The sequence below is a fragment of the Pan paniscus genome, chromosome 4 (genome assembly GCF_029289425.2).
Source record: "Pan paniscus chromosome 4, NHGRI_mPanPan1-v2.0_pri, whole genome shotgun sequence".
Taxonomy (NCBI): domain Eukaryota; kingdom Metazoa; phylum Chordata; class Mammalia; order Primates; family Hominidae; genus Pan; species Pan paniscus.
The window spans coordinates 32,221,436-32,236,214 of NC_073253.2; the positions used below are offsets into that span (position 1 = coordinate 32,221,436).

The 14,779-nt window shown below is 38.3% G+C and overlaps 2 protein-coding genes across 7 annotated transcripts in view; one reads left to right on the plus strand and one right to left on the minus strand.

Annotated features, from left to right (window-relative positions):
• XRCC4 (X-ray repair cross complementing 4) overlaps positions 1-3,250 on the minus strand; it is a 274,814-nt gene extending 271,564 nt beyond the window's left edge. For 2 of the 5 annotated variants that reach the window (XM_003822245.5, XM_063604411.1), the window contains exon 1: positions 3,125-3,250. The gene's annotated coding sequence lies outside the window, so the exon portion shown is untranslated. Of the gene's footprint in view, positions 1-2,873 lie in introns of all 5 variants that reach the window. The other 3 variants (XM_008975780.4, XM_034959846.3, XM_024928771.4) reach the window with 2 other exon arrangements.
• Positions 3,251-3,281: 31 nt separating this feature from the next.
• Positions 3,282-14,779, plus strand: part of TMEM167A (transmembrane protein 167A) — a 230,032-nt gene continuing 218,534 nt past the window's right edge. The window contains exon 1 of one of the 2 annotated variants that reach the window (XM_003822247.3): positions 3,282-3,419. In XM_003822247.3, coding sequence (XP_003822295.1) covers positions 3,417-3,419 — 3 coding nt within the window. In that variant the 5' untranslated portion in view covers positions 3,282-3,416. The remainder of the gene's footprint in view (positions 3,420-14,779) is intronic. The other variant, XM_063604412.1, reaches the window with a different exon arrangement.

Below are 14,779 nucleotides of genomic sequence, written 5' to 3' on the forward strand. Positions count from 1 at the left end.
GGTTAGGGAGGCTAGCTGAGGATAAGAGGAAAAAAGCAGAACAATTGTCTTTCAATATATGTGAATAACAGTGAATGAAAAAAGGTAGGTAATGTAAAAGGTAATGTAAATCAACCCTATCATTAACACTAGCAACAAAGTAAAAAGAGAAAATGGGGAGAAAGTGGTCTGGTGATATAAATGCAATACCAACTTAATACTAAAACCTTTTATAGCAGTCCTCTCCTTATCCAAGGGTGTATATCCCAAGGCCCCGTGAGGAGGCTGAATCCAACTGCCTTCAATCTGAGCATGCTTCTGTTCACATTTTCTAACCACAAATTTAATTCCTTTTTTATCTTAACTAAGCTTTTATAATGCACTATGGCTATAAGTTTGGCAGTTTGAGGTGTGACAGTAAAACTAGCATAAATTTCTTTTTGCTTATTCACAATTTTACAGATAGATTTGTTCTTACCATAGATCTTAACAACATCAACATAGGATTTCTTTTCTTCCTTATTAAGTGGAGAACTTTCCTTTTTTTGCTTAAAAGAGGCACTTTACAGCTACTCTTTGGCATAACCAAATTGCCAGCGTCGTTACTCTTGTGCTTTGAAGCAATAATTAAGTAAAATAAGTATTCCTAGAACACACGCACTGTGATACCACCTCCATCAATCTGATAACCAAGCAACTAAAAGGCAGGAAGCTTATACAGCAGGGATACACTAAACAAGGAGATGATTCATGGCCCCGGGCTGAATGGGATAGAACGGAATAAGATTTCATCACAACTCAGAAAGGCATGCTATTTAAAATGTATGCATTATTTCTGGAATTTTTTTTTTTTTTTTGAGATGGAGTCTCGCTCTGTTGCCCACGCAGGAGTGCAGTGGCACAATCTCGGCTCACTGCAGCCTCCACCTCCCGGGTTCAATTGATTCTCCTGCCTCAGCCTCCTGACTAGCTGGGACTACAGGCACATGCCACCATGCCTGACTAATTTTTGTATATTAGTAGAGATGGGGTTTCACCATGTTGGCCAGGCTGGTCTCAAACTTCTGACCTCAAGTGATCTGCCCGCCTTGGTCTCCCAAAGAGCTGGAATTACAGGCATGAGCCACCGCACCCGGCTGGAATTTTCTACTTAATATTTTCAGACTGTGGTTGATCATGGGTAACTGAAACTGCAGAAATCAAAACCTCAGATAAGGAGGGACTACTGTATTTAGTGCCTAATATATGCAATTCAACCATTCCTCCATTATAATTCCTCCTCTCCAGGGACTTTTAATTTAGCAAAGACAAAGCCATGCACAGTAATAGCCAACACTTTCTGAGTGCTTACTGTATGCCAAACATTTGCCTAGATGATTTACTTGTAATAACTCATGTAATCCTCATAACACTGAGGACACCTGTGCACTGGTGCCACAGAAAACTACAAATATCCACTATTTTTACATACGATTTTAATATACCCATGAAACCAAAGTTGGAAATATTCTTCCAGATGCAGGTGAGATAATACTTTTTGAACAGGCCAGACGTGGTGCGGTGGCCTACACCTGTAATCCCAGCACTTTGGGAGGCCGAGGCGGGAGGATCACTTGAGCCCAGGAGTTTGAGACCAGCCTAGGCAACATAGTGAGCCCTGTCTCTACAAAAAATAAAATAAAATTAGCCAAGTATGGTGGCATGCAACCATGGTCCCGGCTACTGGGGATACTGAGGGAGGAGGATAGATCGCTTCTGCCCTGGAGGTTGAGGCTGCAGTGAGTCATGATTGTGCCACTGCACTCCACCCTGGGCAACAGAGCAAGATCCTGTCTCAAAAATAAAAATAAATAATAATTTTTGAACAAAGGAATAACACAGACAGATTTTATTTCTAGTAAGGAAAGGATCCAAGATGGTTTTAAATGAGGATTCATTGCAAAGCTGCCAGAAAGATTTTAGAAATTGTGATATAATCTGAAAACCAAAAAGTAGGGGATTTATGTAAGACAATGGAGCTAAACTACCACCTCCCAAAAAAAACTCACCACGTCAGATTAACTTTGATGTTTTACATAAATGCAATAAACATTATATAACAGACTCAAATATCAAGTTAGTTATAGTTTAAAACAAAACCTTTGTGTGCCCTAGTGAACAATGTAAACACAAATAGCAGAATCCCAGATCTTCTAATCATTGTGTTGCCCTAAATACAAAAGGGTCTCATAGGCCGAATACAGTTCATAAACCAAAATCTCACGTGAGTTACCTTCTCTCTTTCTCTCTATCCACCTTCTAAGTCAATAAAAAATTGAAAACATTCTGAAAAGAACTCTCTCCTGCCTGAGAAAAAATACATCACACATTTAGAACCAAAAGCTTGCCATAAGGGGGCAAAGAGTGAAAAACTCTCATTTCTAATACTTTATTAGAATTCCAAGAACTACGCAAATTCAAACATGTCAAAGCGCCTGTTTCTCCATCGATAAAATGCAGAAAGAAAAACGTGTGTGTGTAATAGAACCTCACCTAATGGGATAATTAAAATCAGAAAAAGCTAAGTACTACTACTGATTAAAAGTTGCTTGTCATTTGTCTTGCCAGTTGATCTCTTTAAAGTACCTAATCAATCGCTGCAGTCCGCAAACGGCAGTTCCTTTCCATTGGTTACCACAGAAAGTTCTTTCCTGACCTCAAATTGCCTAGTACGTTTCAGCCTCGATGCCTGGCTGGAACCCACAGTTTACCAATATCTGGGGATTGAAAGGACAGGCCAGTGCTGGGGAAATGCTCAAACAGCCTACTCAACACTACCCTCTGGATTCAACCGTCCTCCCAGTCCCACAACCAACACAGAGCATTTCAAAAGTGCTTCGCATTCCCAAGAATACCTCAGATGCAAACGGAGAAACTGAAAAGGGGGTGAACACGTCGCACCCTGAGGATAATGCCGAGAACCCTAGCATCCCCAAAAGCCCACAAGAGGAAGTCGCGGGAGCTCACAAATTGAGGGGGATTCTCGCATTGTGGAGTTCTAGGGGTAAGTAGCAGGGAACTTTTTTAAAAAGAAAGCAAAAAGATAAAAAGAACAGAACCTCAGATTTTTGTTATTTAAAGAGGCAGCCCCACTTCCGGATCCTACCTCTCCGTGACTCTACTTCCGGTATCTTCCAAAACGCCCGCTTTCACAGATCAAGGTTTTGCAACCAATGAGAGTATCAGCTACTTCCGCCGGCCTGCGGGACGTGATCTAAATCCCGCCTTTTCCGGTGGAGAGGAGCCTATCCTAGTGTCTTAATCGCCCGTCTTGGTAGGCGGTGCCGTGACAAGCCCAACCGGACGGCTGGAGAGGGCGAGAAGGGCAGACGGGACGTGCAGCCTCTTCCGCCTGAGCCCCGGAAGGGTGATGTGGCTGCGGCATCGCCGGCCTCGCTATGGTAAGAAGTGGGGCTCCCAGGTCGCGGTTGATCTTCGAGAAGGGGTTGTGGATCTAGACTAGGGCTGGAGTTTGTGCGGCAGCCCGGGGTGTGTGGGCCCGGAGCTGAGAGGCCTTGGAGCCATGTGGTCCCTCCACGGCCAACCAGAAAGAATCAGGACGGACTGTCCGAGGAAGACTGCTGGGTCAGGAGCCCGCCCCTCATGCAAAGTCCGCTTTCCTACTTTGTTTAGGAAAAAAAATTGCGTTGGTGTGTTTTAACACGTTGGCTACGTAGATTATGTGTGGTCATTGACCCTTTGAAGCATTAGCGCTTCTCGAGTTTCCGCTTGTTTGGTTGCAACTCCTTATCTCGCCCTAGGGGCTTTACTCTGGTGTTATTGTTTGATTTTTGGGGGGAGTTTCTTTTGGCACCAAACTCCATACCTTCATTTTCATCTGTTTAGTCAGTAGCCTCTCAAGACCCTTCCACCTTATTCTCTTAACTTTGAAAATGCTGCTTTACAAGCTATAGGTTTTAATAGTTAAGAGTTCTCTGCAAAGGTGGATTGCCCTTCTAGGAGCTTAATGTACTTATTGGAGTGGTGTCTAGCCTCAGGCCTTCCTCCTCTTTTACCTCCAGGTCCATGTGCCAAATGTTGTGTATATTTCTGGACAAAGGATGCATGCCTGCGAATAGACCCAAAAACAACTATGACTCCAAAAAGCTTGAGTCTCCATGGTGAAAAATTATGAGCCTATGTTCACAGAAATTGCTGCAGAATCCCATATAGCAATAATTCATTTTCTTCTCTGGACGAATTTACCACCTGGTGGGAAGATGGCAGTTGAGACTAGGAAGACTGCCACTCTTAATTCTTTTACATCTTTCTAGAAACTGAAGTTGAATTCTTCTACTCGTAGTGCAAGTCAAAGATAACTCTTTTTATTATCTCACTGTCAGACTAGCTAAAAATAAGATGCATATACTGTGCTTAAGATCAACAGTATATAAACTATCTTGTCATGCTTGTTTTTCCAAAAGTAGCAAATGCTTTCATTTATTATCACGTCCTATGTACCAGGCTCTTTTCAAAAAATCAGTTTATAAGCATGGAAATATCAAGTTCACAGCAACTTCTGAATAGATGTTTACAAGTGAAAGAAGTGAAACATGAGGAGACTGACTTGCCTCGGATCACACCTAGTAGATTGTAAAGCCAGTACTCAAACTTATTTTAATGTCCAGATGCCCGAAATCTTCATGCTGTTATCGATAGAAACACAACATAACTAAGGATGAAATAAGACTTAGTGATTTGTTTCTTATAAATATAAGTACATATATCAGACATAGGTGGAAAACGGAAACAACTGGCAGGTGGTTTTTTATTCCTGTGAGCTTGGGATGTCAAAAGTACATTGTTGGCAGAGCTACGAAGTGAGGTTTCAAGAGGGCTAACTTAGCAGCTTAAGAAATGGATTAGTGTCTCAGTATCTTTGAGTTCGCATCTAAACTTAGTTTATTTGTGAGGTAACCCAATGGTAATGACTTAATAAACCTGAATTACTGTATTTTAATGATTTTTTTTTTTTTTGAGATGGAGTCTCCCTCTGTTGCCCAGGCTGGAGTGCAGTGGCATAATCTCAGCTCACTGCAACCTCTGCTTCCTGGGTTCAAGCAATTCTCCTGCCTCAGCCTCCCGAGTAGCTGGGACTACAGGCGTGCACAACCACGCCTGGCTAATTTTTGTATTTTTAGTAGAGACGAGGTTTCACCATGTTGGCCAAGATGGTCTCGATCTCTTGACCTCGTGATCCTCCCACCTCAGCCTCCCAAAGTGCTGGGATTACAGGCGTGAGCCACCGTCCCCGGCCAAGAATCTTTTTAAAAAGCATTTCAAGGACAAAATGTTTATCAGCAGTAATAATTTACAACTGTCAGCATGAACAGTAATTGTAGCACTTGTGAATTAATACTTTTAAAGAATTTCAGAATGCCTTGTTCCCCCCAACACCTAACATCCTTCAACATTTCTCTCATGTCTCATCTCTTTCCAAAAAGCCTCCCTTAACCCCTTCTATTTTCTTCTACTCTCTTTAGGTATCTATAGGGATATTCCTAGTTCATATGTATACTTCCAGTATCCCTCTAGCATAACCCTTTTCACAGAAAACAGCAATAAGGTGTTGCCTGCATTTCTCCCTCTCTAGGCAGAATTCTTAAAGACTAGGTATTTTAATCTCTACAGTCACAGGGCCAGCTGGAGTTATTACTCCATTAAGAGTCTGGGCCTGTAATCTCAGCACTTTGGGAGGCCAAGGTGGGTAGATCAACTGAGGTCGGGAGTTGGAGACCAGCCTGAACAGTGTGGAGAAACCCCATCTCTACTAAAAATAAAAAATTAGCCGGGCGTGGTGGCGCATGCCTGTAATCCCAGCTACTTGGGAGGCTGAGGCAGGAGAATCACTTGAACCCAGGAGGTGGAGGTTGCGGTGTGTCGAGATTGTGCCATTGCACTCCAGCCTGGACAACAAGAGCGAAACTCCATCTCAAAAAAAAAAAAAAAAAGAGTCTGGGGATACAAACATGCTCAGTGTCTTCAAGGATTTCACAGTCCAGTGGGGGAAATTATTAAATAAGTAAATTCCATCTGTTGTCTGCTATGTTGTAGCAAGACAACACGTGTAGTAGAAAGAGCATGGGTTTAGACTGAGCCAAACAGAGTTAGAATCATTTCCAGTTCCGATCCTTTACTTGGTTAACTGTAAGGGAGTTTATTTTCCTGTCTTTTTCTTGGTGCGCTAAATGATTTTCACAAACTCTGCAAAGCAGGAATGATTGCCCACATTTCATAATTAAACTGAGTCTCCAGAGAATAGATGTGAAGTATTTTCTCTCCTCTTGTAGCAGAAGATATGTAGAAAATCATTAAACACAGTGGAAGGAGTAGTACTGGCTGGGAACTGCTTGAGAGATGTCCCCAAGAAAGAAGTAATTCTCTCTCACCTGTACTTTAAAGAGTATTAGGGAAGGAGTCATTAGCTAGAGGTGGGACAGCAATCTCTATCCCATAGATAAAGGAAATGGCAGTTATGGGAACAAAAGGCATGAAGTTCAATAGTTGCATGGAGCCTCAATGTGGCAGGAATAAAAAGAAGTCAAGTATAGTGGACTGGTGATAGATGAGGCTAGAAAGATTGGGGCCAGATTTTGAAGAGCTTTGTGCCATGCCAAAGACTTTATATTTTGAAGATGTTTAATTGCTTACTTGATGAAGGCTTTGAAGCAGGGAAATAAAAGGTGTGCATTTTAGAAAACCAACTGGTAACAACATAGAGTATATTTAAATGGAGGAAGATTAGAATCTGGGAGACCAGCTTGAAAAGAAGTGCTGTAGTTCAGGTATACAATGATTGAATGTCTCAACTCTGATGAGCAGTTGGGTTGAAAGGAAAGGAAAACTAGGAAAATCGTTTTGAAGGTACTTAATGAAGGGTGATGAAGCACAGCTCCAGCTTGGATGATTTATTGGATGGGAAAGAAATACAGCAGATCCTCAATAACGTGTATGAGGAAGAAACTCCATTCCCAATTGCACGTTGTCTTCATGTCTGTTCTTCCCATGTCTGCATGGATTTTCTCTTGGTACTCCAGTTCCCTTCCACATCCCAGAGATGTATACAATGGGTTTGTTGAGGTGTCTACACTCTCCCAGTTTGAGTGCTCTGCACTGGAATGATGTCCTATACTCCAGGCTACTGGGATGGCTCCCGGCACCGTCAACACTGAACTGAAATAGCAAATAGCCAGCTATCTTACTTGTTTTTATTAATCTTTCTTAAGTGGATGTATAACTCACATTTACTTCAGTGTTGAATATTAGAAGAGTTTTGATATTGATTTGGAAGTTTGGTGATGCTTTTGTGACTAGAAATATGCCATCGGAACTTAACTCTTGTTTATATCAATTCGCCTATGGTAAATTTTTTTTGTTATATATCTTTTGGCTTAAAGTTGCATTTTCCAAGGACCTGTGGATGACGTTAAGTGAGGACTTACTGTTTTCGTTAAGCACCTACTCTGACAGGTGTTTTATTTTACATACAAGGTTTTATTAAAGACGTATTATTGGCCACATTTTTCATATGAAGAAACAGATGCAGAGAGCCAAGTGTCTTGCCCAACATCGCACTGCTTATAAATAGCAGAGCTAAGATTTAAACGGAACCAATTTGTCACGAAATGCTGTGACCTTTCAACTATGCAACAATACCATTAATTGCACAAAAATATTAAGAAAAGCAAAGTTTTTATGTCAGGAGTGGGTGAGGAGGTAGCAGTTCAGATAATTCTGTTGCTAATATTGCTTTTGCATCATCCATGAAAACGGCATCACAGTTAAAAGGCAAGTATCTTAGTATTATAAAAATAGTTCTGATCTTATGAACCCATGAAAGGGTTCCATGAACCACACCTTTGATAACCACTTCATTAGGCTAATAGGAATCTGATGTGGGTGCTGATCTTCTCTAGCAAAGCTTTTGAATACTGATTGCAAAGAAAAACTTCCAGGAGGCTGAGGCAGGCATTCGAGACTAGCCTGACCAACATGGTGAAACCCCATTTCTACTAAAAATACAAAAAAAACTAGCCGGGCTTGGTGGCGTGCACCTGTAGTCCCAGCTGCTCGGGAGGCTGAGGCAGGATAATTGCTTGAACCCAAGGGGTGGAGGTTGCAATGAGCCGAGATCATGCCACTGCACTCCAGTCTGGGCAACAGAGTGAGACTCCATCTCAAAAAAAAGCTTTCAGGGAATTTTAAGAAACTGTAGGTGCCCAGACCAGTTAAATCCAAATTTCTGGGCAATGATGGCTTTTTAAGCTCCAAGTGGTTCTAATAAGCAGTTAGATTTCATACCATATGATAGGACATTTTATCAGTCTTTGTTTTTTTCTTGATTGCAAGGTCAGAGGACTTTACAGCAGGCTTTGCTCTTTTTCTTCAGAATACTGTCTCTTGTCCAACCTTTTTATCAAAGACATATATGGAGCATTTATTCTAATTTTTTTTCACTCTACCATTTATCATTGTTTTGCGTATGCCTTCTCTAACTTTTGACACCCTTTTGCCTTATCTTTAGATCTGAGGTGTATATAAAATAGCTCCAAAACAAAGCAGCACAAACAGCAAATTAATTGTAGGTACCATGATAATGAGATGAAAATAACTACAAAATCAGTGTTGCCAGTGGAAAACAGAGTTCAAGCGCTTCTACTCTGTACTGTAGTTTTACTCATCATATCCATGAAAGTTGTTAAATGGAAAGTATTAAGTGGAAAATGTCTCTGTACATTTTTAAAATATGACTGGTGAGAACAAATGGTTGTTTAATCCAGCCCCCACATTTTACAAATGAAATGAAACTGACAAGTGGAGATGTGAGATGTTGATTCACCTAAGGTCAAATTTTTATACTTGGATTACTTCATTAACCCAAATATTTCGTGGCCACTGTTGCTGAGAAGAGATGGGTGATGGGTTCATATCTAAATATTAATCAAGCCTGATTTCTTGCTCTCAAATTAAACTGAGGTTACTTGTCTATTTGGTGCAATATCATCACCCTACCATGTGATAAGCAACAAAGTTTAAATTTATATGCTAATAATGCCAAAAGAAAATGTTGATAATTTTTATGTATTAGTGGAAATCTTTTCAACCAATTCTGGTCACTTATTTTGGGCAAATTATATATATGTGTGTTTGTGCATTCATATGCAGGCTAACATTCTTGCATTTTCATGTTTTGCATTTTAAGAGACTAGTTGGAAAATGCTGACCTGACCTAGATTTTCTAAATGATAAATGCTGACCCACTTTTCTAATGCTGAATAATTTTTATCACAATTAGGTCAGGAGTGTCATTTCTGTGTTCCCTTCCACCCCCAAAAAGGGATAAACTAGTTTCATGTAAAAGAAGTAAGTATTAATACAAGTAAAATTGTTACTATTTGGAGTTTTTAAATGTTGTCTTTTATATTTAATTTTTGTTTTAAAGCTGGAGGAATTAGTATGTCAGTAAAAATTTATTCCCCATATAGGAGGCAGTCAACATTTGAAGCTTCAACACAGTGTTATGTATAAATAAGCCCCTTAATCAACAAATTTGTTAAACAATTTGTTTAGTGCCCAAGTGATCCAAGACTAATAAAAGTACTGTAGATTTAGTCACCCCTTTCTGCAGATTAAGTATGCTTAATAACCAGTCATTAAGCACTCTAGCCACAGCTTGTTTAGCATATTGATGTGTATATTTCTTCTGCTTTTCTCATTGTTTCTTTCTTTTTGCATTTTTATATTGCTTGGATAATTCCTTTTTTCTTTCTTCTATTCCTAATGTTTTCAGTGGTTTCTTTTTAAGATTTCTTATTTGAAAGTTTTGTTAATAAATACCTTGAGCTCTTAGACTTAGAAGTATTTTATTCGTCTTTTTTAAAAATCTCCTATATTGAATTCTTACTTATAATCAGACTTAATGAATATAATTTTAGTGTTCAGAAATGACTCTGAAAATGAAAAATTTCATCTTAATAAATAAAATGATTTTAAAAATCTAAAAAAAATTCTAATTTTTCAAATAGACTTGAAAATAGAACATTTTTTAGAGGTTTGTCAACATTGTAAGTAATTTCATGTCTAGACCCCTTCCTTAGCTTTGCACTGACCTTGCATCTATTCATTGATTAATTATTGCATCTCCTGTAGTGGTGGCCAAATAAAGTCTGTGAATTATTTTTATTATTTCAAAACACCTAACCAAATGTGATTTACTTCAAAATGATCAAATAAAGTAACTGACTCAAGTTTATATCCTTTCGGTTTGGGTAAATTAACTCAGTTCGATAACACTAGTTGTTTCAAGCATATCAAAAGATCTTATTGATTATGAGTTGTCAGATAAGTCTACAATGCAGAGGGTTAGTAAAAGAGCCCTTGATGACAAATCGTTTGGAGGCCTCCATTGCCATGTTTTAGAAGAATGACATAGCTCTCAGAGTAATGGTCAAGATAACCTGCGTACTCAGTCTTACAGAACCTGCGTACTCAGTCGTACAGATCTTTTGAAAGTGTATATCTCTTAAGAATTAAAAGAAGTCAGAAGAACACACACTTTCCAGTGTGCAAGCACCTTCAAAGCTTGCTGCTTGATAGAATAGAAAATCTGAATTCCAGGAGGTGATAGAAGATGTGGATACTGAATGGAAATTACCTCAGGTCTTTATTTTACCCTACAGCCTAGGTCCTTAACGTAAATATAAGGAAATTTGCATCTTTCTACTTGATTTTCCAAAATATTCTTGAGAAGTAAACATATACGCAAAGCCATACATGGAGGTTTCTCTTGAAGAGTTAACAAAATACTGTATTCAGCAATCTGATCTACACTGGTTTTTGAATGTGTATTTTTTTCTTTGGAATCCAAGTATGCGCTTGGATTTGTTAAAATGTTCATTATTGCCAGTTGCGTTCAAGTTCCTGTTCATTTGACACTTTTCAGTGACTTCTCTGTGTACTATATTTTAATAGTCACAGGGGATTGATGAAAACCTCAATAGAATAGACAATCACAGTACAGTATGATGTGTTCTATAACATACACATTGTTATGTGTATGTATTATGCACATACAAAAATCCTGACTCTGCTTGGTATAGTGAGTGGGAACAGGAAAGACATCAGAGGAGGTGAATCTTGAGTTGAGATTGGACGCATGAGTCAGTTCACCAAGCAGGCAAGAACAGATAGCATGTGCAAAACTCAATAGAGTACCTTGGAAAAGGTTTCATGACTTAAAGGCCCTGAAAAAAATTAAACAAGGTAAATGAATTTGACTTACCACCTTTTAATCATCTTTTCCTCTGTTTTGTGATTAAATATGCTTACCTTTTCTTAGATTCCTCCTTTCCCTTTTAATAACATTTTTCTGTTGAAAATTGCAATTATTTTTTCACTGAAGAGGAACATCTGTTTCCTTTAACCCTGAGACTAAAATTTTATATCACCAGACAACAGATGCTAAGCATTAAGGGGAATGCTATAGGTGGCAGGCTAATGTCCATAAGTTAGAAACACACTTTTGACCAGAGTCTGAGTACATCTAAAAGACTTACCACCTAAGATTATTTGTTTTAAACTTTAGAGGCTTTAAACCCCCAGAACAAAGTTGTATATATCATATATTTCATACTTGTAAATGGTTTTCTTTTGTAAATGGCTTCACACACAAATGTATATACACACTCTACTTTCCTAATAGGCATGTTTTTAAGTGCCTTTTTATCTTCTATTATGAAAACATTCAAACATAAAGAGGTAGAAGCCTATAATGAACCCTCATATTCTCAGCATTTTATCATCAACCCTACCCCTCTCCCACCACACATGCACTGGATTATTTAGAAACCAATCCTGAACATTATATCATTTAAGCATGTTTTCTTTAAAAACACATTTGGAGAAGGAAAGAGAACACATTACAAAGTCATGAATTTAGATACTGCATTAGGAAAATGATAAACCTACTTTGAAGATTTGTTTTCCAACCATTTTACTGTAGGAATCTTTTGCTTAAAATACAGTAAGATTCTCATTATTCCCTGAACGTGCTAATGACTTTTTCTGTAGGGTTTTTTCCCCACATTTTTTTTTCTCTTCTGGAGCTTGCTATTTGCCCATCTGAATGGTGCCCTTTCAAGGTTTGACTCCGTTCCTGCTTTCTACATGAAGCTTTTCCTGACTTTTTCTTACAAAAATGGCATTTTTTGCCTGCATAACTCACTTCCACATTCAACAATGAGTTACTATTTACTTTTTAAAGTACATGCTGTGTTTTCACTTGATTACTTGATTATAACTGCCGTGTACCTCAGTCTCATGTATAAAATACAGGTAATAACAATCATGAATAAAATTCAGGTAATATTTACCCCAGATACATGAGGATAACATAAAACAAGTACTCAGTGAATATCAGTAATTGCTATTGTTAGCCATAAACTCCTGTAGGGAAGGAATCATACCATGTGCCTTTTTTTTAATCCCCACTGCCTCATTTCTCAGACAAAGTGGATACCAAATACACATTTAGTTATGTTGGGAGGAAATCTGCTTTATTTTCTATGAGGTCATTATCCAATATTATTTATTAATATATTCACATACATATTCAAAATATGACCTTTGAAAGATAAGCATTGTGAGATACCGTGCTTTTTATCTACAATTGATCATGAGCTAATTCGTTGATTTATGTTATAAAATGTGTATCACTGGCTTTCACAGGTTTAAGATTAAAACCCAATTTAATTAAAACCCAAGATACATTAAATTTTATCTTTGTTATATCTATGAAAAAATAATGCATAGAAAAAAGTATTAAACTGGTAATTACAAATCAGTTTTGTCTTTTTCAGACCATAAAAGTATCACTTAGACAATTTGAGAAATCTAGAAAAGTTGAGAATTAGATTAAAAACTATCTAGAGATGGCTCACGCCTGTAATCCCAGCACTTTAGGAGGCCAAGGTGGGCAGATCGCTTGAGATCAAGAGTTTGAGACCAGCCTGGCCAACACAGCGAAACCCTGTCTCTACTAAAAAAAAAAATACAAAATTTAGCCAGGCGTAGTGGAGCATGACTGTAATCCTAGCTACTGGGGAGACTGAGGCAGGAGAATCACTTGAACCCATGAGGTGGAGGTTGCAGTGAGCCAAGATCCCACCACTGCACTTCAGCCTGGGCAGTAGAGCAAGACTCTGTCCCTCCACCCCCCGCCAAAAAACTATCCACAGATAATCACAGCATTTTCACACTTTCTTTGCATAAAAGTTTACATACCTTAAGATGTGCTGTCTGAAATCTTTGATCCCCTTTTGCCTACTGCTTAGCATTGTGCATAAGCACTTTTTGTCCTTGAGAATATTGGTAAATAATGTATATAGTTTTTTAATTTTTTCAGTAGTTTGCATGTATTTATCATAAAAATATAGAAAAGATTCAGATGACATTGGAACAGTTTCTAGGTGTCCGTTTTTTTGTTTTTAAGATTCTCCTGGCTATTCTTGCCTTATTTTTTCCATATGAACTTCAGAATTAGTTGTCTGTTTAAAAGATAACTTGTTGGTATTGGGTTCACTTTAAATTTATAGGTTGTCTTTACAATGTTGCCTTCCAATATAAAAATCTGGCATACCAGGTTTCTTAATCCATGTTATGTTGCTATTTAAAAAAAAAAACTGAAATTGGGTAATTGGTTAAGAAAAAAGGGTCACTTAGCTCTCAGTTGTGCAGGCTAAGAGTAGTAGGGCTTGGCCCTCCTGGGAAGGGCTTTTATGATGCATCACAACATGGCTGAGAAGGTCAAAGGGGAAACAGACCTGGTGAAAAGGAGGGAGGAGCATCATGGCTTTATAACAACGTGCTCTCTCCGGAAAGAATTCATTTCTTGGAAAACTAATCCAGTCTTGTGAGATCTCACTAATGAGAAGAGCACCCTGACATTCATGGGAGATCTACCCCCTACCACCCAGTCCCCAAACCCAAATACCTCCCACTAGGCCCCACTTCCCAACACTACCTTACTGGGGATCAAATTTCAACCTGAGCTTTGGTAGGGATGAAAAACCATTTCTAAACCATAGCAACAGTCTCTTCTACTTTTATGTTCTTCCATATGTTTTAAGATTTTGTCAGTTTTTTTCTTTGATGCCAATGTTGCACATTTCTTGTTAAGCTTATTCCGAGATATTTTAGCTGTTCGTTCTGGATGCTATCTTTTTTCCATTGTCTTTCTCCTGAATGATAATATGATTATGAAGGCTATTGATTTATATATTTTAATTATGTACCCAGCCACCTTACTCAATTTCCTTAAGATCTATAACTGTTTTTCACTAAATTCTTTAGGACTTTTCAAGTAAGCACTCAGCCACAAGTACCAATTTTGTGTAACTAAGTTTTCTCATGAGTCATTCTTTGTTTCATACCTGATTTTTTTGTTTGTTTTTTAGAAAGTGCCTCTAAGTTTACTAAACAAGCATATTGCTGGCTGTTGTGTGAGATTGACATATTTTATCTCCCTGTATATGATGAAAATGTTATTCTTTGTTATATATACACAGTAATATTCTTGCACTTTCTTAATTTCATTTTATTTTTTTCAACTCTCTCTTATTGGGCTTCTAGTGTGAGACAGGCATATGATTGGTGCTGGAGATTCAGAGTCTGATAATCTGATAACACAATGTCTACCCTTCAGAAATGAATATTATAATAAAGGTAACAGTTTGCTATGAGACTAGAAAAGAGAGTTCTACAT